General features: G+C 48.7%; 1 protein-coding gene across 7 annotated transcripts in view; it reads left to right on the forward strand.

Moving 5' to 3' along the window:
• Positions 1-19,071, forward strand: part of PHC2 (polyhomeotic homolog 2) — a 112,196-nt gene extending 93,125 nt beyond the window's left edge. For all 7 annotated transcript variants that reach the window (XM_007979507.3, XM_007979509.3, XM_007979511.3 and 4 more), the window contains 6 exons: positions 8,237-8,439; positions 10,123-10,252; positions 10,949-11,063; positions 12,176-12,317; positions 13,236-13,512; positions 17,674-19,071. In XM_007979507.3, coding sequence (XP_007977698.1) covers positions 8,237-8,439; positions 10,123-10,252; positions 10,949-11,063; positions 12,176-12,317; positions 13,236-13,512; positions 17,674-17,828 — 1,022 coding nt within the window. In that variant the 3' untranslated portion in view covers positions 17,829-19,071. The remainder of the gene's footprint in view (positions 1-8,236; positions 8,440-10,122; positions 10,253-10,948; positions 11,064-12,175; positions 12,318-13,235; positions 13,513-17,673) is intronic.
• The last annotated feature ends 1,571 nt before the right edge of the window (positions 19,072-20,642 follow it).

Raw genomic sequence — 20,642 nt, forward strand, 5'->3', positions numbered from 1 at the left:
ATAGCTGGGGGTGGCAGCTTGGAGCACATTCAGCTGTTTACAATTCAGCTTATGTACACTTTAGCTGGGGATTGTGGGTGAGTTAGAAGGTCCGTTCTCTTTGCCTGTGTCCTGAGAGACAGCATGAAAGTCAGCTGTATGGTAATGGCTGCCAGCAAGGGAGGAACCCCCTCCCTGCTAGATGCCTTAACTGGAGCTGGTCAACCCAGATGCTTAAAATCCAATAAGCTCTCCAAGCCTTTCAACCCAGACCCAGCAAGGGCATTTTTTTTGCAGTGACGCTGAGGGCAGGGCTAGAGGGTCCCCTGGCTTGGCCTCTCCTTCATCCTGCTGGCCAGCCTCCTGCAAGGAACCCAGGTGTGGATCTCAGTCATCCTCAAACTGAAAAGCTCACCACTTTTCTCAGCAAAGAGCCCCATGGGGTCCTCCTGTCACTGCTGTGTCTTCCCTTCTGTGGGAGAGGTTCTTCAGAGGAGGTGTGAGGGGCAGGGCAGTGGTGGCGTCCGTGTGAGGGAGCCACAGCCTGCTGTGTCAAGGCAAGGAGTCCTTGCCCTCTGACAGCTCTGTCCTTAGCAGATTTGAAAAGGTTGTAGACATTGGACATTCCCCCTGCCTTCTGCTTTTCAGAGGACCCCAGGTGGGAAGGGTCTCTAATTTTCCCACCACTAAGAGCTCATTTTGTGCATGTTTTATAAGATACTGTTTTCCAAATAAATGGCATTCGCTCGTTTTATTCTAAAATGTACACTTTTACAATCTGTACTTGAGACGCACACATAATCAATGTGTAAATTCCTTGTGGGGGAAATGGGTCATCTTAACACTGATCGCATTTTAGAATTTGGGAAACATGGTAACATGGTATTAAATAATAGCGTGTTTTGCCCTCCGGAAGGTATGTATATGTGCTGTTTCCTTTTCGGCTTCTTGAAATATTGAATCCAGCTTGTGCGTCCTGATTAACTAGATTCAAGGATCCTGCTTAGTCCTCCAGGAATCCCAATTTGGGAATCACTCGTCTAGATCACCCTGTGCTTCCGAACCCAAATGCTCCAGCCCACACGTGATATCTGGCCTCTGCCTCAGAAGGTCCAAGAATACAGTTTACACGTCCTATCCTCTTTTCCCCAGTGCCCTGGTGCTATCCATGGCTAATCAGCGCAGCTCTCCCTCCACCTGTGTGGCCCACCCGGAAAAATCTAAAGCACTGGGTTCTAGTATGGGTTCTGCCACTGCCTGCCTTTTGTGACCTTGGGTAAATGACCTCACCTCTGCTTCATCTAGGACATTTAAGATGTTAAATTCAGGGCCCTTCTAACTTTAATCCTCTGGGATCTAGTGCCCTGTGATCCAAAACCGTCACTACCCACCCCCTCCCCGACCCCTGTCCCTAAATTGGGAGGAAAGCAATCTGTTTATCTGAGTCAGGTAATTCACACTAAAGTGTGAATGACTGTAAGATGTATACTTGCATTTTAAAGAGATTGTTAACCAAATGAATCTCTAATTGATGGACTCTGTCAGGGTCCCAGATAGAGCTCAGCCTGCCTGTTCCCCTCCCTCCCCCCTCTTCCCCGCCCCCAGTCACTTTTCTACCCTTCACTTACACTGCCCTGGGAGTTAGGTGTCAACAAACTGGTGCTTGTGAAATCTCTTACCTTCCTCACTTTCAGAGTGGCATTAATTTCTTTGGGGGCCCAAATATAACCAAAGAAATTGTAAAGCGTGGCCCCAGATCTTTCCATGAGGGCTGGGCACTGTGTCCTCAGCTTACCGCACTGCAGTACGGCCTGTTGCTTGGACCAGGTGTATGCTGTGTTTGCTCCTGTCTCCTGGATATGGTTTAACTGGGCATCACTCTGCAGTGCTCCACTGAGGCGGTTTCTAGAGCAAATGGTTCCTTGGGAACCCTTCAGTCTCCACCCTGGCCACATGGCTGGGCCTGCTGAACACAGCACAGTGAGCATGACTTCAGTGCTGGGGGCTTGGAGGGTGTGCTCTGTGTTCATAGGTGACCTCGTTTTGCCCTTTGTTGAGCAGAATTTGTTGTAAGATGATGATCCATGTTATCATCTACTCTGCTTCTTTAAATTCTTTATTCACTTCATGAGCTCTGTCATACTCCTACTGCAGCCAAACAGTAAATAGAAGTCTTTTAAGTTAAAATACATACTCCCTTCTCATGATAAGGTGGAAATCAGCCATTGACCAAGCTGAGGGGGTAGAAGGAGAAGCTCTGTTTGGTCTCCATTGCCTTTGAAGCCAAGTCTTCAGGCTATTTTAGGGTCAGAGATAGAATGAGTGCCAGGCCATCTGATACCCGTTGCAAGTGTTAGTACAGATTGAGCATCCCAGATTCAAAATGCTCCAAAATCCCAAACTTTTTGAGCACCTACATGATACTCAAAGGAAAGGCTCATTGGAGCATTTCAGATTTTTGGATTTGGGATGCTCAACCAGTAAGTATAATGCAAATATTCTAAAACCTGAAAAAATCCAAAATTAAAAACACTTCTGGTCCCAGGCATTTTGGATAAGGGATACTCAATCGAACATCAGAACTGGCTCTGAAGTGGCCCAATTGTGCCTAACTGGCAGTTAGCCTGACGTCTGTCCTTAGCAGGCTGGAGAGCCCATCTGCTCTGGACATCAACCCACTGGTCCTAGGAGCCTCCCTGCCTCTGCCTCTAGAGGTCATCCTGCCTTGGCAAGTGCCTGGGTCTGGCAAAAATGTTTCAAAGGGGACAAGGAATTCAGAGGTCTGCCTATACCTCTCTTCTGCTGAGGAAATCCCCACTGTCACAGGAAGACACGGGCCAAAAAAATAGCTTTTATTCTTCACAATCAGGTACCTAGAAATGCCACTCTGGTAGGCAGGTCCCACCAGCCTAGCTGCTCTCAAAACATCCTAGCTTCAGAAAGCAATTTGTAAATCTCAGCTAGTGCCAAATTGCTTATCTTGGCACTAGGCAGCCCTGTACTCTTTATGTAGACAATGAAGACTGAGATCATGGACACCACACATTCCAGTTTAATGATCATTAAGTACCTATCATATTTTGGACACGGGGTTAGCCCCTGAAGATCTCGAGGTGACTGAGTGGTAGCCCCCTGCCTAGAGAAGTCTGCTCTGCTTAGGAGACGTGACCAATCCCAAAGCAGATAATTTCACAAACAGGAACTGAGTGGTCATTCCTGTTTTATCCCACCCCTGTAAGGGCTGTTTCTACCAGAGCCTGTGAATGAGACCAGGAATGAGAAACAGCCTAGAAGTTGACACATATGTTAGGCAAGACTCTGTGGAACATGCTGCTCTGTTCATTCTGACCGGAATACTTGGCCCTTTGTGGTTAGCGTCAACTAAAGGCCAAGATTCTAACTCCTCCTTCCCCCCACTGAAGCCTGGCTTTACTCCCCTCCCCCAGCCTCTCCCACCCGCCTTATCCTGCCTCCACCTTTCTGTTTCAGGTGCCTGACTGTATACAGGCATTTGAGACCTGTGGGAATCCCCGGCAGCACTTACGGCCTCTGAACTGGTCAAGGGAATTGAGTAAGGAACCAAATTCAGAGTAGTTCTTTGTCTCTTTTATCTGGCCTCAGGGCCAGCAGGGCAGGTTTCTGCAAGTTTCCCTGTTAAGCTGCTTTCCCCCAAAAGCCGCAAAGCAGTCTGGGAGAGCAGAAAGCAGATTAAATTAATCTCAGTGTGCTGAGCTTGGCAGGGGGCGAGATTGTGTTTGGTCATTCCAGGAATAGCCCAAACTCCTTTGTTACTAAAGCAGATGAGGAGCTATTGGCCTACAAGATGACTGCAAAGCGAAATAGCTGTGAACCTTTGTATATTCATAAAACACTCTCCCATCTGTCCCTTGGATTCTGTCTTTCCTTTGATCTGCCCTGGGTTACAATGGGGAGTGATAGTTTCTAATGTGGTGCAAGAGTTTTTTAGTGTGTTCTCTCTCTTAACAAGATCTTTTTTTAAAAAAAGAGCCTCAAATTCCAAAAAGTTTTGCTTCCTAGAGTTAAGCACTGGCTCTGTAGCCTTTGAGCTCGTGACCGTATCTGTTCACGAATGTATCTGGCATGAGGACAGGATCTGACCTCAAGAGTGATCTTCTGTCTCGCAGTGAACATTAATAGGCATAGATCTGACATAGGAGGGGGGACACGGGCAGGGAACTCAAGCAAGGATAGAGGGATCCCATAAAAGACAAGGTCTGAGGGGCTGTTTTCTGATGAATATCAGCGCAAGAGGCAGGAGGTGGGAGTGATCCCAGAATTCAGAGGAGAATGGATTAATTCCATGGAGGAATTCATGAAACTGAAACAAGGGCATTACCAATTACTTTCTACCTATGCTGTCAGTCAGGTGTGACTGTCTTTAAAGCAAACACAGAAAACCAAAAATCTTACTAACCAGATCTCTTACATGACTACACCTGACAGATGATGCTTAGTATTGACTAGGTACCTGATATTAAAAGATGTAGGCAGAGAGGGCCTAGGATGATGAATTTGTAACCTTTTTATGTAAGAAATACCTGAAAGAACAGAAGAGATTTGGCCTGGAGGAGAGAAGATAAGACTGTGGTCATGAGTGACGACCTTCATGACACCAGGAGCATTCTCAAGCATTTCCTCGTAAGCTAGCACGTGCTGCCTTTCACTGGCTCATTAGTCCTCACAGCAGCACTCTGAGGTAGGCGTAGGATCCTTATTTCACAGCCAATGGAGCCAAGGCTTAGAGAGGGACAATAACTTGCCTGTAATTTACTCAGTGATAGAGACCAGTCTCTAAGCCAGGTCTAAGCCCATGTCTCTGCCTGTTAGACAGATCTGATTGGTCTTGTTTTCTGTGAGTTTAAGGAACAGAATGAGGATAATTGGGCCAAGATTAATAGAAAGACAGATTTTAGGCTCATTATATAAGGAATCATTAATGAGCCATCCAAGGTGGGAACAAACTGCTTCCAGAGTAGTGAGTTTGTCACTGGAGGTATTCAAATAAATGCCAGAAAATCATTGGGTGGGCATATTATAGAAAATATTCAAGCACTGGTAAGAGATCGAACCAGACTTCCAATCCTGTAATTGTATAATCTGCAGTTCATTAGACTCATCAGGGAGTATTTTACCAGGCTGTAATTGGAAGGAAATAGCCATCATCTAAAAAATAAAATTTTAGCCTTCATAGTAATCTTTCTATGTTAGTAATTCATTTTAAATAAAATAGATGTTTCTTAACATATGCAAAACATAAAAGCAGGGAAAATGTAATCGTGTAAAGGCAGACTTAAATATTTAAAATTTAAAAGCACAGAAACTTAATTTGATTGAATCATCAACTCATTCCTCCTAGTTATTCATAGATTGTGAGGGAAAGGGTTTTTTTCTAAGTTCTCAAACACGGATGTGAGGGGCCATCTGGCTGCGACACCTGTCACCCTGTTGATTGGCAGAGTTAATTCCGCTTATCTGGCTGGCTAGGTGTCCCCTTCCTCCCTCACTGCTCCATGTACGTCCCTCCTGAACCAGTGTTCTGGGTCAGAGGACGACCATCCCATAGAGGAGGGCTGTCCCTCAGTCAAGGGCATATGAGTAGTTGCGTTCCCCTGCTAGAACCTCCAGACAAGCTCTCAAGTTCTCAGACACCTTTGCAACTGGAAAGACGAATTCCAAAAGAAAGGAAATGTTTCCATCTCTACAGAAAAGCCAAAGCTGTTTAAAAACCTTCTTTCAAGTGAATATAGGCACTTAATGGAAATTTTCTAACTTACTGGTATAACTGTGTCTCAAACAAACAAACAAAAATTCATTGGTCCTTTCTCTTAGATGGCCCCTGCTCAGCTCTGAAGTTTATTATATAGCTGAATTATGGAGGACTGAGTACTAAAGACGTGTCATAGTCAACCCTTGTTCATTAAAGGTTTATCCTGGTTTAGTTAGCATTAGAACCACCAGTAAGAACATGAGCTTGAGGCTGGGTGCAGTGGCTCGTGCTTGTAATCCCAGCACTTTGGGAGGCCGAGGCAGGTGGATCACCCACCTCAGGAGTTCGAGACCAGCCTGGCCAACATGGTGAAACCCCGTCTCTACTAAGAATACAAAAATTAGCCAGGTATGTTGGTGCACGCCTGTAATCCCAGCTACTCGGGAGGCAGAGGCAGGAGAATCGCTTGAGGGAGCATAGGTCGCGCCACTGCACTCCAGCCTGGGTGACAGAGTGAGAATCTATCTCAAAAAAAGAAAAAAAAAAAAATGAGCCTGAGTGGACCAAGACCCTTTGTGAACCAGTTATAAACCACCTTTTCTTTTTTCCCCTCCTGCCGCAAGATGGAGTCTTGCTCTGTCGCCCAGGCTGGAGAGCAGTGGGCGCGCTCTCAGCTCACTGTAGCCTCCTGAGTTCAAGCAGTTCTCCTGTCTGAGCCTCCCGAGTAGCTGGGATTACAGGCATGCACCACCATGCCTGGCTAATGTTTGTATTTTTGGTAGAGACGGGGTTTCACCATATTGGCCAGGCTGGTCTTGAACTCTTGACCTCATGATCCACCCGCCTCAGCCTCCCAAAGTGCTGAGATTACAGGTGTGAGTCACCGTGCCTGACCCTAAACCACTTTTCTAAAATGTATCTGTTTTGACTTTTCCATACTGTATAATTAAGCACAAGCAATTCCTATTCTGTGGTGGTATTATGGACCTTTAACATGAAATATGAGCATCTTCATAAAGTTTTATGCAAAGATACTTAAGTGTGGCCGGGCGCGGTGGCTCAAGCCTGTAATCCCAGCACTTTGGGAGGCCGAGATGGGCGGATCACAAGGTCAGGAGATCGAGACCATCCTGGCTAACACATTGAAACCCCGTCTCTACTAAAAAAAAATACAAAAAAGTAGCCGGGCGATGTGGCGGGCGCCTGTAGTCCCAGCTACTCGGGAGGCTGAGGCAGGAGAATGGCGTAAACCCGGGAGGTGGAGCTTGCAGTGAGCTGAGATCCGGCCACTGCACTCCAGCCTGGGCGACAGAGCCAGACTCCGTCTCAAAAAAAAAAAAAAAAAAAAAAAAAAAAAAAAAAAAAAAAGATACTTAAGTGTGCTGAAATCATTTTTAAAGTATGTATCACTCATACCCCACTGGGCTATGCTTTATATTAATGGACTTGTTGCAGTAAAGAAATGGCTTTTTCTTTTTTTTTTCTTTTTTAGGAAGTTCCAGGTTAAAGGCAACCTCAGCTCACGGGGCAGTTGGTGGTGGTAGAGAACAGCCCTGGGAAGGGGGCGGGAGAGAGTTACAGAAGTGAGGAGATGAAGTCTTGCACGTCTAAGACAATGAGACAGCTCATGAGAGATGCTGTTTGAAGTGGAAGAGAGGAAGTCCACTGTGGTGTGGTTGTGTATAGGCACCTAATCTCACTTTCTGGAGCACTCTGTTAGGTCTTTTAGGGGAAGGCGAATTAGGAAAGGTTGTCCACAGAGAGACAGAGGGTCTATGATTTGGTGAGGATCAGATTAGATAAGGAGCTGAGGCCTGATTTTGAGAGCACCCAACTCAGCAGAAACAGCAGAGAAAATCTCAGCTCTGCCTAGCAGCCTTCTTAGCAGAGAAATGAAATCTCTGCATATTTCAATGCACTGACCCCAGATAACCAGTCTGAATAGTCAAATCTACATGATAGTGTTTACTTGGGGTTCAGCCCCCACATTCCCTTGGCATCAATTTCTGGGGTTCCATGTTTTGACATTTCACAGGGCTCTTAAAATCCCTCCTCTAAGGAACCTCATAGAAGCTTCATTTAACCTCTCTTTATCACACTGAAAGCCCTGTACCTAGCTCAGCTTCTTGTCCTTGTTTTAGATGTCACCTTGAATACTTTTCTCCCTCAAACTGAGTATTAACCTTATTTGTTCAAATCAGTATCGACCAAGGTCTTAACTCCTGAAAGACAGAATTCCCATCTGTTTAACCAGGTTAACTGTTCATAGCACGGTTGGGAAATTAAGGAACGCTGCTAGCTGATTAGCTGCATGCGTTGTTGTAGAACTGACTATACTCGTACTTGATGTGTCCATTGAAACTGTGCCACTTTTAAATGGGTCACTGAGGGGAGGGGACTGCTTGGTTTGCATTGTCGCTTGGCCCCACGGAAAAAGCCAGGCGCAGTCTGAGTCCTTGCTGTCCCTCCCTGGGCGTGGACTCTGGTTCTGATCTCCCCTGCTCTGTTCTCCTACTCTCTCTCATGCAGAGACAGGGCAGGGCATTGTTCATGCACTGACCGACCTCAGCAGCCCCGGCATGACCTCAGGGAACGGAAACTCTGCCTCCAGCATCGCCGGCACTGCCCCCCAGAATGGTGAGAATAAACCACCACAGGCCATTGTGAAACCCCAAATCCTGACGCATGTTATCGAAGGGTTTGTGATCCAGGAGGGGGCGGAGCCTTTCCCGGTACGGACTACTTCTTTTCCCCTTTTTTTTTTTAAGTATATTTTGGATGTGTCTTAGAATATTTTTACATTTCCATGTAAAATTTCTGAAAATGTGAACAATTTGCTCTTTCCTTGCTAACTTCCTCCCCAAAAGAATACAGAGCTATTTCTTTCTAGGATTATCTTTCCAAGGTCCAGAAGGGGTGGGTCAGTGATCAGGAATGATTGGCAAGATCCTTGGTTAGAAGTTTCCACACACAAACTCAGGTGTATCCCTGCCTGATGATGTGTGAACCCTTGGTTAAAACAGACTTCACTGTGGGATATCTGGTGAGAGATGATGGGCTTTGGGAAATTAGATTTCATTGAGTTTTGAATGCCAAAACCTCTGAATGGCAAAACTTCGGTCAGTTAGGAACAAAAGGAACTGCACAGAACAGAATTCTCAAGATACGTATATCAGAAATGAATGTGAGGGAACAGGGTCACAACCTGAAGCTTGTTTTCTGGGGACAGAGCCTTGAAAGGGGAGTTGAGATTGAGGGGCAGTCAGAAAGGTCACAATGGAAGCCTAAGACTAACAGGAAATATCCAAGAGCCACGAAGATGGGTTATTAGACCAAAGCACCCAGAGCTGCTTCTGTGCATTGTGGACTGGAGACAGTGGCGCTGGCCTGTGGGTGTGGAGGAGCCCAGAGCCAGGGGCACACCAGCCTCTGTTTTGATGAAAAGTATCTGGCTGTTGGAGAGACACCTTTCTGGGATACCATCTGCCTTTTCTTCATTCTTTGGTTCCATGAGTGGTTTGATTAGTCCCCAGAAGATGCAGAGCTTCATTAACTGAGATGAGTGAACTGCTCCTGTAAAATGCCAAAAGACACAGAGCTTCTTATCTTCTTTCCCACTGGAGGTTGTCCAAGGCCAGTGGCAAAGAAATCCGCCTGGAACACTGAGCTAGAAGTGGCTCTAGCTCTGTTACATCTCTTCCCTGTTAGACTGGGCCTCCTAGAGTAACACTAGAAACCGCCTGATCTCCATGGGGGGGAGGCAGATTGCATACCACCCCCAGCATCGCCCTAGAGTCAGTGCCACGTGACTGGCTACCAGGCTGCCTAAACAAAGGCCACAAAACGAGATCCAAACATGTAAATAAGCTGCTCTGGGGTTCTGACAACTGAGAGGTCGTTGGCTCTATGGCCCAGGGTCTGTTTTTTCCTGCTGTCCTCTGTGGCTGCCTGTACCTCTGGCTTGGGTCAGGCATTGGGGTAAGGTGGAGAACAGTAAAAAATCAGAAAACGGGTGCTGAGTCTCTCTCTTGCATATGTACAGCCTCACACAGACTCCACTCTGTCCTTGCCTGGAGATGTGTGGGCACTGGGTCTTGGTGCTTGATCTGGCACTGTGGGAAACCTGATCTCAGCCTTAGACTCTTATTGGAATAGATATTTTCCTATCTCCTGAGCCATCTATTGGTCCTGGACAGAAGCCATCCCTTTACTTTGCCCATTAGCATCTTACCTCGTGAGCCAACTAGCAAAATAGGGCCTTGAGCCCGGCACACTTGGATGATGACATGGGGGAAGGTTTGAGGAGGGCTGGCCTCTGTGCCTGGATACTTTATACATGTAATTGTGATGAGGATGGATAGCAAGGAAGCCTCTCCCACCTGACCCTCACGGCCTCCGTGTCACCTGTCCTCTAGGTGGGACGCTCGTCCCTGCTGGTGGGGAATCTCAAGAAGAAGTATGCACAGGGGTTCCTGCCTGAGAAACTTCCACAGCAGGATCACACCACCACCACTGACTCGGAGATGGAGGAGCCCTATCTGCAAGGTGGGCATCTCAGACCCTGAATCTCTCGGCCTCCGAACGTGGCTGGAAAGGCAGGCCTCCCACACTTCCTCTCTTGGTGTCCTCAGAGGAACCCTGAGCCAGCAAGTCTGTAAACATTTTCCCCAGCACCTCCTCGGCCTCCTTCCCTCAAAAACAGGGATAGGGGAAATCAGGGGAACCATGTGTCCTCTGCTCCCCCAGTCCCCCTCCGGCCAACCACAGGATTCCAAAAATGGCTTTTCCTGTGTGAATCATTGGCAAGTTTTAGGCGTGATTGTAGGAGCGGCCCCAGGCAAGTCCTGCCCTTCGTCCCTACCTTGAGACTGGGGCCACGGCAGCCAGTTGCATAGATCAAGGTGGGGTGATGCCAGTGGAGCAGCTGTGAAAGCATCCAGAGTAGTTTCCTGGGGGCTCCTGCTTTCTTCCACAGTCATTTGATGCTGATTCTTCCCCACCTGTGTTTTGCTTCAGACTCAGAGCACTTGGAAGAAAAAATGTTAAGTATACAAGGGGCATCCCCAGACACCCTTGAGTACATTCCAGGGGTGAGAACCACTGGCATTTTCCATGCTAGACTGCTGCTGCATGTCACAGCTGTGGGAGCAGGAGGACCAGGCAGGACGCCCCGCGGTGGGGCTGGCCACAGTCCTGCAGGAATTTCTCATTCTCCACCCTACCCATTTTTATACTTTGCAGAATCCAAAGAGGAGGGTGCTCCCCTCAAACTCAAGTGTGAGCTCTGTGGCCGGGTGGACTTTGCCTATAAGTTCAAGCGTTCCAAGCGCTTCTGTTCCATGGCTTGTGCGAAGAGGTGAGTGGCCCCAGCCCCCTCCATTTCCTCAGGACTGCACTTTATGTCCCACCTCCTGCCATTAATAGTCTACCCCAGGAGGCCCATAGGGGTGGTTTCTCCGGTTTCCTAGTTCCTCGACCCACCTGGAAGCAGGATGGCATCCCTAATTCAACAAGCATGAGAAGCCAGAACCCCTAAGAGCAGGTGGGAGAGAGCAGCAGGGAGTCCAAGGAAAAGCCGCAATGCTGGGCCCCACTGGCATCCATTCGCCTTTCCTAGCCTTGACAGCCCCTGCCTTGTTAGGGTAAGCCTTGCCCAGAACCACAGCTACAGCGTTCCCTTAGTGAGCTCTCACCCAGCACAGAGCACTAATGGTCATCATAAAAACCACTGTCATTTCCCAAGAACCTGCTGTGTGCTAGTCACTGTGCCAGTCAATTGATACGATTATCTCATTTTCAAAATAACTCCCAAGCCAGGTATTACTATTGTACCTTTATACAGGTTATGAAGCCAACGCACAGAGGAGTAGTAGTGCCTCAAATGACATAGCTAATAAGCCATGGGCCTGGGGATTTAGGCTTGTCCAGTTCTAAAGCCCTATGTGGTCTTTGTACCACAATGGAAGCAGCAGCTGACCTTGAAGCCCTGAAATCCCAGAAGAGAAGAAATCTCTAGGTCCCAGGCAGAGGTGCTCTGCATGCCAAGCTAGAGTTCAGCTGTCTTCAGCCCTCATCCCCTCAGGTTGTCGGGGCAGCCAGGCCACTCCCCAGCAGGACAGTGGACGGTACTTTCCTGGCACAGGATAACATTTATAGTGGAATAAGTCAGATGTGAGCTCTCACCGTGGTCCAAGTCCAGGTGTCATCTCAAACATTTTACAGACATTATCTCATGTTGTAAGACCAGTCCTAGAGAGTGAGTGGTATTACCCCCAACTCCAGACAAGGAAACGGAGGATCAGGGCTTAAATGACTTAAATCCAAAGTCACACAGCTAGTAGTTGGTGATGGAGTTAGGATCTGAACCAATGGACTCAGATTTGTCAGACAGCTTGGCTGTGCTCATTGTGCCTACGGCCCATAAGCATGACAACTGCTCTGACATCCCCTGTTCCCCTGTCCCTGAAGGTACAACGTGGGATGCACCAAACGGGTGGGACTTTTCCACTCAGACCGGAGCAAGCTGCAGAAGGCAGGAGCTGCGACCCACAACCGCCGTCGGGCCAGCAAAGCCAGTCTGCCACCACTTACTAAGGATACCAAGAAGCAGGTAAGAGGTCGGCAGAGCCTGAAGCTCCATCCCCGCAGTCCCCACAGTTCCCTTTCATGGCCCTCGACACCACAGCCCCCTCCAGCTGCTGACTTCAGCGCACTCTGCTGTGCTCTCATTCCTTGGAGACCTGTCCAGTTGAGCCTTCTGCACCCCAGTAGGTCCCTTCATTTAGACCCACGGTGCTTACAGGGTTCCCTGCCCCTTCCTTGGCCTTGCCCCAACATCACCCCACCTTCCAGTTTGCCTCCGTCCTTGGCTTCTGGGGCCACGGAAATGGGGTCTCCCCTGGGCTGCTCAGGTAACCTCCTGCCTTACGTGGAGGGCTGGGTGAGAAGGCAGCCTCCACCCTTTGTTTTGCCACCTTTTGCCTCCCCAAACATGAGGGCACAGAGTTCTTGAAGATCTGAACCAAGAACGTGGGTTGTTAAACGTTTTTTAGCACCAGCTGTATGCCAGAAACTCTGTTAGGCACTAGGCTCTAAGGACACAGTCTCGCTCTAAAGGAACTCCACAGCATGGTGTGATGTTTCATAACCTTATCTATAATTTTGCCTGTTGTTTTTGTCTTAAACCTCCTTAAAAATGGTCCAAAGCTATGGTCCAAAATGTACATATAGAAGAAATTTTACATGCCATTTCAAGTGGCTCTATGATCACCTCCTAGAACTCACAGAGCCCTGCTTTAAAACCCATGTCTAGAAAAGATAATTGCAGTGCTGTGTGGTACACACTACAGTACTGAGAGGGACTAACTCCTGCCTAGGGTAGGAACAGGACAGCATGGAAGATGCTGTTAGATCTGGGAACTCAGAAGTGTAGTAGGCCAAGTAGAAAAAGGAGAAATACCTCCTTTGTCCATCACTGCTGCGAGAGATGGTTTGTTCCCCGATCCTGAAGAAAACTCTTTGCTCCCAGCCAACAGGCACTGTGCCCCTTTCGGTTACTGCTGCTTTGCAGCTAACACACAGCCAGGAAGACTCCAGCCGTTGCTCAGATAACTCAAGCTATGAGGAACCCTTGTCACCCATCTCAGCTAGCTCATCTACTTCCCGCCGGCGACAAGGCCAGCGGGACCTGGAGCTCCCCGACATGCACATGCGGGACCTGGTGGGCATGGGACACCACTTCCTACCAAGTGAGCCCACCAAGTGGAACGTAGAAGACGTCTACGAATTCATCCGCTCTCTGCCAGGTAAGACCCTTGGAAATTCCATGTCTCCCTGGAATAGCAAGGAAAGAGAAAATGAGACCCTCCCACCACCAGGAGGATTAGGTAGTTCAGTTAATGACTCAGGTTCAGGAACTGGGGTGCAGAGATGAGTGAGATGAGCTCCCTGCCTATAAGAGCTTGCTTATATTCAGCATAGAATGCAAACTCTAAATATCCCATAGCTGTAATTCTGTATATTTTCTGGCATAGTAAGTGGTCTGTGTGAAATACAGACATGGTAATATAATATTATAACTCTCTCTCTCTCCTGGGAGAGATTAGGACGGGAATCAGGTAGAGTGTAGGATATGTGTCAAGAACATCAAAATTAAGAAAATAACCAGATGTGGTGGCTCACATCTATAGTCCCAGCACTTTGGGAGGCTGAGGTGGGAGGATTGCTTGAGGTCAGGAGTTCAAGACCAGCCTGGGCAACATAGTGAGACATGTCTCTACCAAAAAAAAAAAAAAAATTAAGAAAATGTAAACTAAATGACAGTAGACAAGTATGCCTTTGTTGGATGGAGAGACTGCAGGAGGGTGCACATGCAGAGGCATGAAGATAGGGAAGTCTATGGCATGGCCAGACATGGCACAGAGGCCTGCATGGTGGAGCCCTGCGTGGTGGTGAGGCCCAGGATCTAGGAGCCAGCTGTAAGAGGCAAGCCTTACGTCATTCACAAATGCCTTCAGTGGGGCCTGGATGCATGACTGTTTTTCTGCCAGTCTCACTCATACACCAACCAGGTCAGGTATTCATGGCAACCACAAGCCTCTTTCTCAGAGACTGCAGTGTGGTAAGAGCACAGACTTCTGAGTCACACAGAACTGGGTTCAAATTCTGGCTCTGTCACTTAACCTAGTATGTTATCTCCTCATCCCCAAAATTTTTATTACACAGTTGCTGTGGGTAAGGAATTCAGGAGTGGCTTCCTGGGCAGTTCTGCCTCAGGTCTCTTATGAGGTTGCAATTAAGATATCAGCCAAGGCTGAGGTCATGTGAATACTGAAGAGCTGTGGGATCTCTTCCAAGGTGCCTCACTCACGTGATTTGCCCTACGGGCTGGCTGTTGGCAAGAGGCCTTGGTTCCTGTCTACATGGGCCTCTCCAGAGGGCTGCTCGAGTGTTCTCATGATATGCATGGCAGTGGGTTTTCCCCACAGGTAGGGATCCAAGAGAGCAAGGTAGAAGCCACTGTGCCCTTTATGATCTAGCCTCCAAAGCCATGTACTGGCATTTTCACAATATATATTTTTTTAAATTTCTTTTCACAATATCTTATTGGTCACACAGGTCAGTCTTATTCATTGTGTGAGAAGACTCACAAGGGCACGAACTGGAAAGCAAGGATTATTGGGCGCCATTCAGAGACAGGCCATATAGTTCACCATGGCCCCCAGAAATTTGTGTTCCTTCCTCATGCAGAATACCCTCACCCCACCAAATCCCCAACAGTTTGGTCCCATGGCAGCATCAGTTTGAAGTCCAGGCTCTCATCATTGAACCTAGGCCCAGGCATAAATGAGGCTTCTGGGGTCCAGTTCTTCAAGTATAGGTCCTCTCAGTCTGAAGATCTGAGAACTACAGAGAGAGGCTATCTGCTTACTTCCACAAAACCAATGCACAGTGGGACAAACATAGATAACCATTACAGAAATGCCCATCCAAAAAGGGAAGAAAGAGGGAATGTACAAGAGTCGCTGATCCATTCCAGTTCCGAAATCCGCTAGGGTTTATGGTGGCATTTCCTCAATTGGGACTCAAAGCCTGGGAGTGATTTCTCTCTTGGCTCTGCCCTCTGAGTTCTCCTTCCTTTTCTGTGAAAAGTAGCCTGTATTTTCAGTGTAGTCGTTTTCTCAGCCTGCTTCCTGCTTTTATGTTATATTACCTTTGACTCTTTTTTTTTGAGACGGAGTCTTGCTCTGTCACCCAGGCTAGAGTGCAATGGCGCAAGCTTGGCTCACTGCAACCTCCGCCTCCTGGGTTCAAGCAATTCTTGTGCCTCAGCCTCTCGAGTAGCTGGGATTATAGGCATGCACCACCACGCACAGCTAATTTTTGTATTTTTAGTAGACATGGGGTTTCACCATGTTGACCAGGCTGGTCTCAAACTCCTTACCTCAGGCGATCCACCTACCTCAGCCTACTAAAGTGCTGGGATTATAGGCGTGAGCCACTGCACCCGGCCTACCTTTGACTCTTAAAATCAGTAATTCAGTATTTCTTTTTTGTTTGTTTTGAGACAGAATCTTACTCTGTCGCCCAGGCTGGAGGGCAGTGGCACCATCTCGGCTCACTGCAAGCTCTGCCTCCCAGGTTCACGCCATTCTCCCGCCTCAGCCTCCTGAGTAGCTGGGACTACAGGCGCCCGCCACCATGCCCAGTTAATTTTTTTCTATTTTTAGTAGAGACGGGGTTTCACCGTGTTTGCCAGGATGGTCTCGAGCTCCTGACCTCGTGATCCGCCTGCCTCGGCCTCCCAAAGTGCTGGGATTATAGGCGTGAGCCACCACACCCGGCCAGTAATTCAGTATGTCTTAAAATGATTGTCAGTTTTCTGGGAATCTTGTTGGGGTCCATTCCATTAGACAAAAAACACACCCAGAATTATCTTCAAGGATAAGCTGTTGTCTGCATTGGGATTCTTCTGAAGCTGAGGGGCAGCACGGACAGTGCCCTTCACATTCTTAGAAACCCTGCTGTTGAAAAGAGGATCTGTGAGGCGTGCCTAGAAAATCCATAGAGAGCCTTTGGATTGAATAGCATTTTGAGGCATCATTTTAGATCTTTCTGAAGTCTTTAACGAAAAGATTTAAGTCACATCCTAAGTTTAATCTGTAGACCACGTTTTCTTGACTGTGCCCCGAATTTGATCTTTGCCTAGAAACCATTTCTTAATTTTAGCGTCATGTGCCATCTGGAGAGGCTGGGCATTTTTAAAACCGGCAGATCCCAGTTCCTTTCTGTTGAACAGTTTTGTTTGTTTTTACCTTCTCTCTCTCCTGTTTTACTGTGAGCAGCAGTAAGAAGCCAAGCAATACCTTCCACATTCTGTCTGAAAATCTCCTTAGCTAGACCACCCACTTCAGGAGGTACATTCAACTTACATTTCTGCCACCAACCACATTTTTACAAAATGTTCTTTTATTTCATAATAGAGACCCTGTTTCTTCTAATCTCCACTAAGAGTTTCCTCACTTTCCTTTAGGCCTCCCAGCAGCTTCCCCAAAGGCCATGAGACTTCTACATACAGTCTCTCAAAGCACCTTAGACACTCACGCTTTCCACAAAGTCCTTCCGGCTCCTGCCTGTGGCCAGTTCCAAGGCCACCCCCACATCTATAGAGCTGTTTTACGGCAGCACTCCTTTTCCAGGTACCAGAATCTGCATTTGTTACCTATTGCCGTGGTGTAAATTACTCCAGAACTCAGTGGCTTTAAGCAGCAATCACTTGTCATCTCAGTGGCCCTGTGGGTCAGGAATTGAGTGGCTCAGCTGGGCAGTCCCAGTATGAGGCTCCTCGTGTCCAGTTTATCTTAGTCTGAAGACCTGGAAACTAAAGAGAGAGGTTATCTGCTCCCTTCCACAAACCCAGTGTATGAGTTTGAGGTCATATGAGGTCTCAGGGAAGATGCCATACAGGGCTGCAGTGTCTGAGGTCTGGAGCCAGAAAACCGACTTCCAGCATGGTTCACTCACACGGCGAGGTGGCCGAGGACCACCAGGGCCTTGGCTGCTCTCCATGCGTGCCTCTCCAGAGGGTTGCTGGGGTGGCTTACTGGTAGCTGGCTTACTCTGCAGTAAACCAGACAGAAGAGTGAGGTAAGAACTGCTGTGCCCTTTACAATCTAGCCTCAGAAATCACACGCTGTCACTTCCTCAGCACCTTAGTGGACATGGGTCACAGAGCAGGGGTCTGAACATGGGCACATAGGAGGAGGCCCAGATCGTGGCTGCTGTGGGTGAGTTGCCCAGCCTCTCTCAAGCTGCAAAATAAAAACAGCAGTGCCTTCCTCAAGGCGTGGTTATGAGGACTAAAGGAGATAATGGATGCAGATAACTAGATCTAGATAACTAGGCAGTGGCTGCCAGAGGTGAACGCTGGCAGCTTGGATTGACAGTCTTTGGTGGTACCCCCTCAGGCTGCCAGGAGATAGCAGAGGAATTCCGTGCCCAGGAAATTGACGGGCAAGCCCTGCTGCTGCTCAAGGAGGACCACCTGATGAGCGCCATGAACATCAAGCTGGGGCCTGCCCTGAAGATCTACGCCCGCATCAGCATGCTCAAGGACTCCTAGGGCCGGCGGCAGCCAGGATGCTGGCCCAGGGCGCCTCCTCCCGACTGAGCAGAGCCAGACAGACATTCCTGAGGGGCCCAGAAATGGGGCCAGTTGGAGGGCAGGGGCTCTCCCTAGGGGCGTAGCTGGTGAGGAGGTCTGGGCACCTCCTCCATGGCTCTCAGGGGCCTTTCATTTCTGTGGGAGGGGCAGAGAGGTAGGTGGCACAGAAGATGGGGCTTTATGCTTGTAAATATTGATAGCACTGGCTTCCTCCAAAGTCCCAATACTCTAGCCCCGCTCTCTTCCCCTCTTTCTGTCCCCCATTTTCCAGGGGGTATATGGTCAGGGCTCCCCAACCTGAGTTGGGTTACTTCAAGGGCAGCCAGCAGGCCTGGATGGAGGCCTAGAAAGCCCTTGCCTTCCTTCCTCCCACTTCTTTCTCCAGGCCTGGTTCACTCTTCCGTTGTCAGCTTCTCCCCCTTCAGCCTGTTTCTGCAGCAGCCAGGGTTCTCCCCACTACACCCGCTGCAGGTGGAGAGAGAGAAGCTGGGCCCAGCCGGGCCGTGCCTGCTGGCACAGACGCCTTAACGCTGTGTGTATGACTGTGTGACTGTGTGGGAGCCTGGACTGACAGATAGGCCAAGGGCTACTCTCTGGCATCTCCAGGTGTTTTGTAGCAAACAGCCACTTAGTGCTTTGTCCTGGACTCCACTCAGCCTCAGGATGGGGAATAGCCAAGAAGGGCAGCCTCAGTGCAGAGGCAAGGTCAGAAAGAGACGGCGCTTCAGAGTTTCCTTTCCAGACACCCCTCCCCGCACTGTGAAGTTCCGCTGACTGCCCTCCTGGTTCACAAAGAGCATTAAGAAAGCTGCGGTGGTCTGAGCAACATAGCTCAGAGGGCTGAGCCTCCTGGCCTGCCTGCCTGCCCGCCCACCCTGGGAGTCCCAGTGGTGGGGCCCGGAGAACTTCTAAGGGGAGAGAACAGCTGGAGTTTCTGTTGATGTGAGGAAGGCAGCTCTTGGCCTCCCACTCCCACACTTCTTTGCCCATAAAACTTCCTAGCAGCAATTTGAGCTACCTGAGAAGGAGGCAGGGCAGGAAGGGCGAGGGCCTGCCTCTGACCTGCCGTGTCCTTTGCAGGAAGGAGGTAGGCACCTTTCTGAGCTTATTCTATTCCCCACCCACACCCCCAGGCAGGGTTGGAAATGAAGGACTTTTTTAACCTTTGTTTTGTTTTTTAAAAATAAATCTGTAAAATCTGTCTCTTTGGTGCCTTTCTCCCCTAGGAATGCGTGTCTCTGGGCCCAAATGGCTACTTTTCACCCATATGGAGACGGGTGGGTCCCTGGGCTGGGGAAGGGACCTTAAGTGGACAGCATATCCTCCACACTTTTCTGGAGCTGGGTCATTTGAGGGTGCCCTCAGCTGCAGTTCACACAGGTACATACCAGCTTTCTTCACACGGTGTCCCTTGGAGAGGATCCAGAAGCCCTTTCTGCTCTGTGTCCCTATACCTGCCATTCCCACTTGGGAGATGACTGTTGGGCTAGCAACCTCTAGACCCCTGGGACACAACCCAGACTCCCCCATCTTCCAGCACACACCTGTGGATAGGGCTGCACAGCATCCAGAGTAGCCTTGGGATGGCTTTGGTTCACTAAGCACTTTTGCATGCTCAAATAGAAAATGATTAGGGCACAGAGGAGGCATCTAAGCCTTGAATAAAGAAAGAGGGCATTCCAGACCAAGGCAGTAAGTGCAAAGGCACAAGCATGAATGTGGAAGTGCAAATGAGGGGCAGGTGAGCTGGCTGGACTAGACGTGTGTGCTGCTAACTATGTTAGCCTATGTTGACCACATGCCTCTGAACCAGGCACTGTGTTAGCAGTGAGACGAGGGTGAAGCACAGAATAACCATGTGCCCTCTTGCGTGGAGTGAAATCTACCCCACGTCTATGGGGGGAAGGGAAAAAGGGCAGCTTGGCCTCACTGCTCCTCCCCCTTCATCAGGTTTTTCCTTAAGGGACCATTTCCACCTGTTAAAAATTTATGTTATGGCTGCTCACATCTGTAAACCCAGCACTTTGGGGAGGCTGTGGTGGGAGGATTGCTTGAGGCCAGGAGTTTGAGACCAACCTGGGCAACATAGGGAGACCTCATATCTACAAAAAAATATTAAAAAATAGGCAAGGTGGTGTGTACCTGTAATCCCAGCTATTCTGGACGCTGAGGTCAGAGGATCGCTTGAGCCCAAGAGTTCAAGGCTGCAGTGAGCTATGATTGCACCATTGTACCCCCAACCGAGGTGACAGACAAAACCTTACTTTTAAAAAAAAGCAGAGATGGGGGTGGTTTGAGGGTCAGGCCACAACCTACTGAATCACAATCTCCAAAGGATGATTACTTACTTGAAAGTAACTTTCAAGAACCAACACTCACATCTTAATAACTCCTCTGGAAAGCCTATGAAAATGTAACTTTCTTGGAGGAGAAACACACTGATTAGTTGATCCCCAGGAGGCAGAACTAGGGACTGGAAAGCCTGGTGTCCCAGGAGGCAGGGAATGGCTGGCAGGACCCTGAGCTGACAGGGGAGGAGGAGGATGCTGAGATTGGGGGAGTGAGCCCTGGGGAGCCCCCAGGCAAGAACGATCACCCCATGTGCTGCCTCCTCTCCTGCTGCTGGAGTGCAGGTCACATGTGCAGGTGCACCACTGGCCTACAGGACTCTGGGCAGTTCTTTTCACTTTCTGGACCTTAATTTTCCATTTATGGAAGAAAATGGAAACCAGGCCCCACCTGAGTGAGTTACGTGTGTAGCAAAGAGGAAGG

This window comes from Chlorocebus sabaeus, chromosome 20, assembly GCF_047675955.1.
Source record: "Chlorocebus sabaeus isolate Y175 chromosome 20, mChlSab1.0.hap1, whole genome shotgun sequence".
In the NCBI taxonomy this organism is placed as follows: Eukaryota; Metazoa; Chordata; class Mammalia; order Primates; family Cercopithecidae; genus Chlorocebus; species Chlorocebus sabaeus.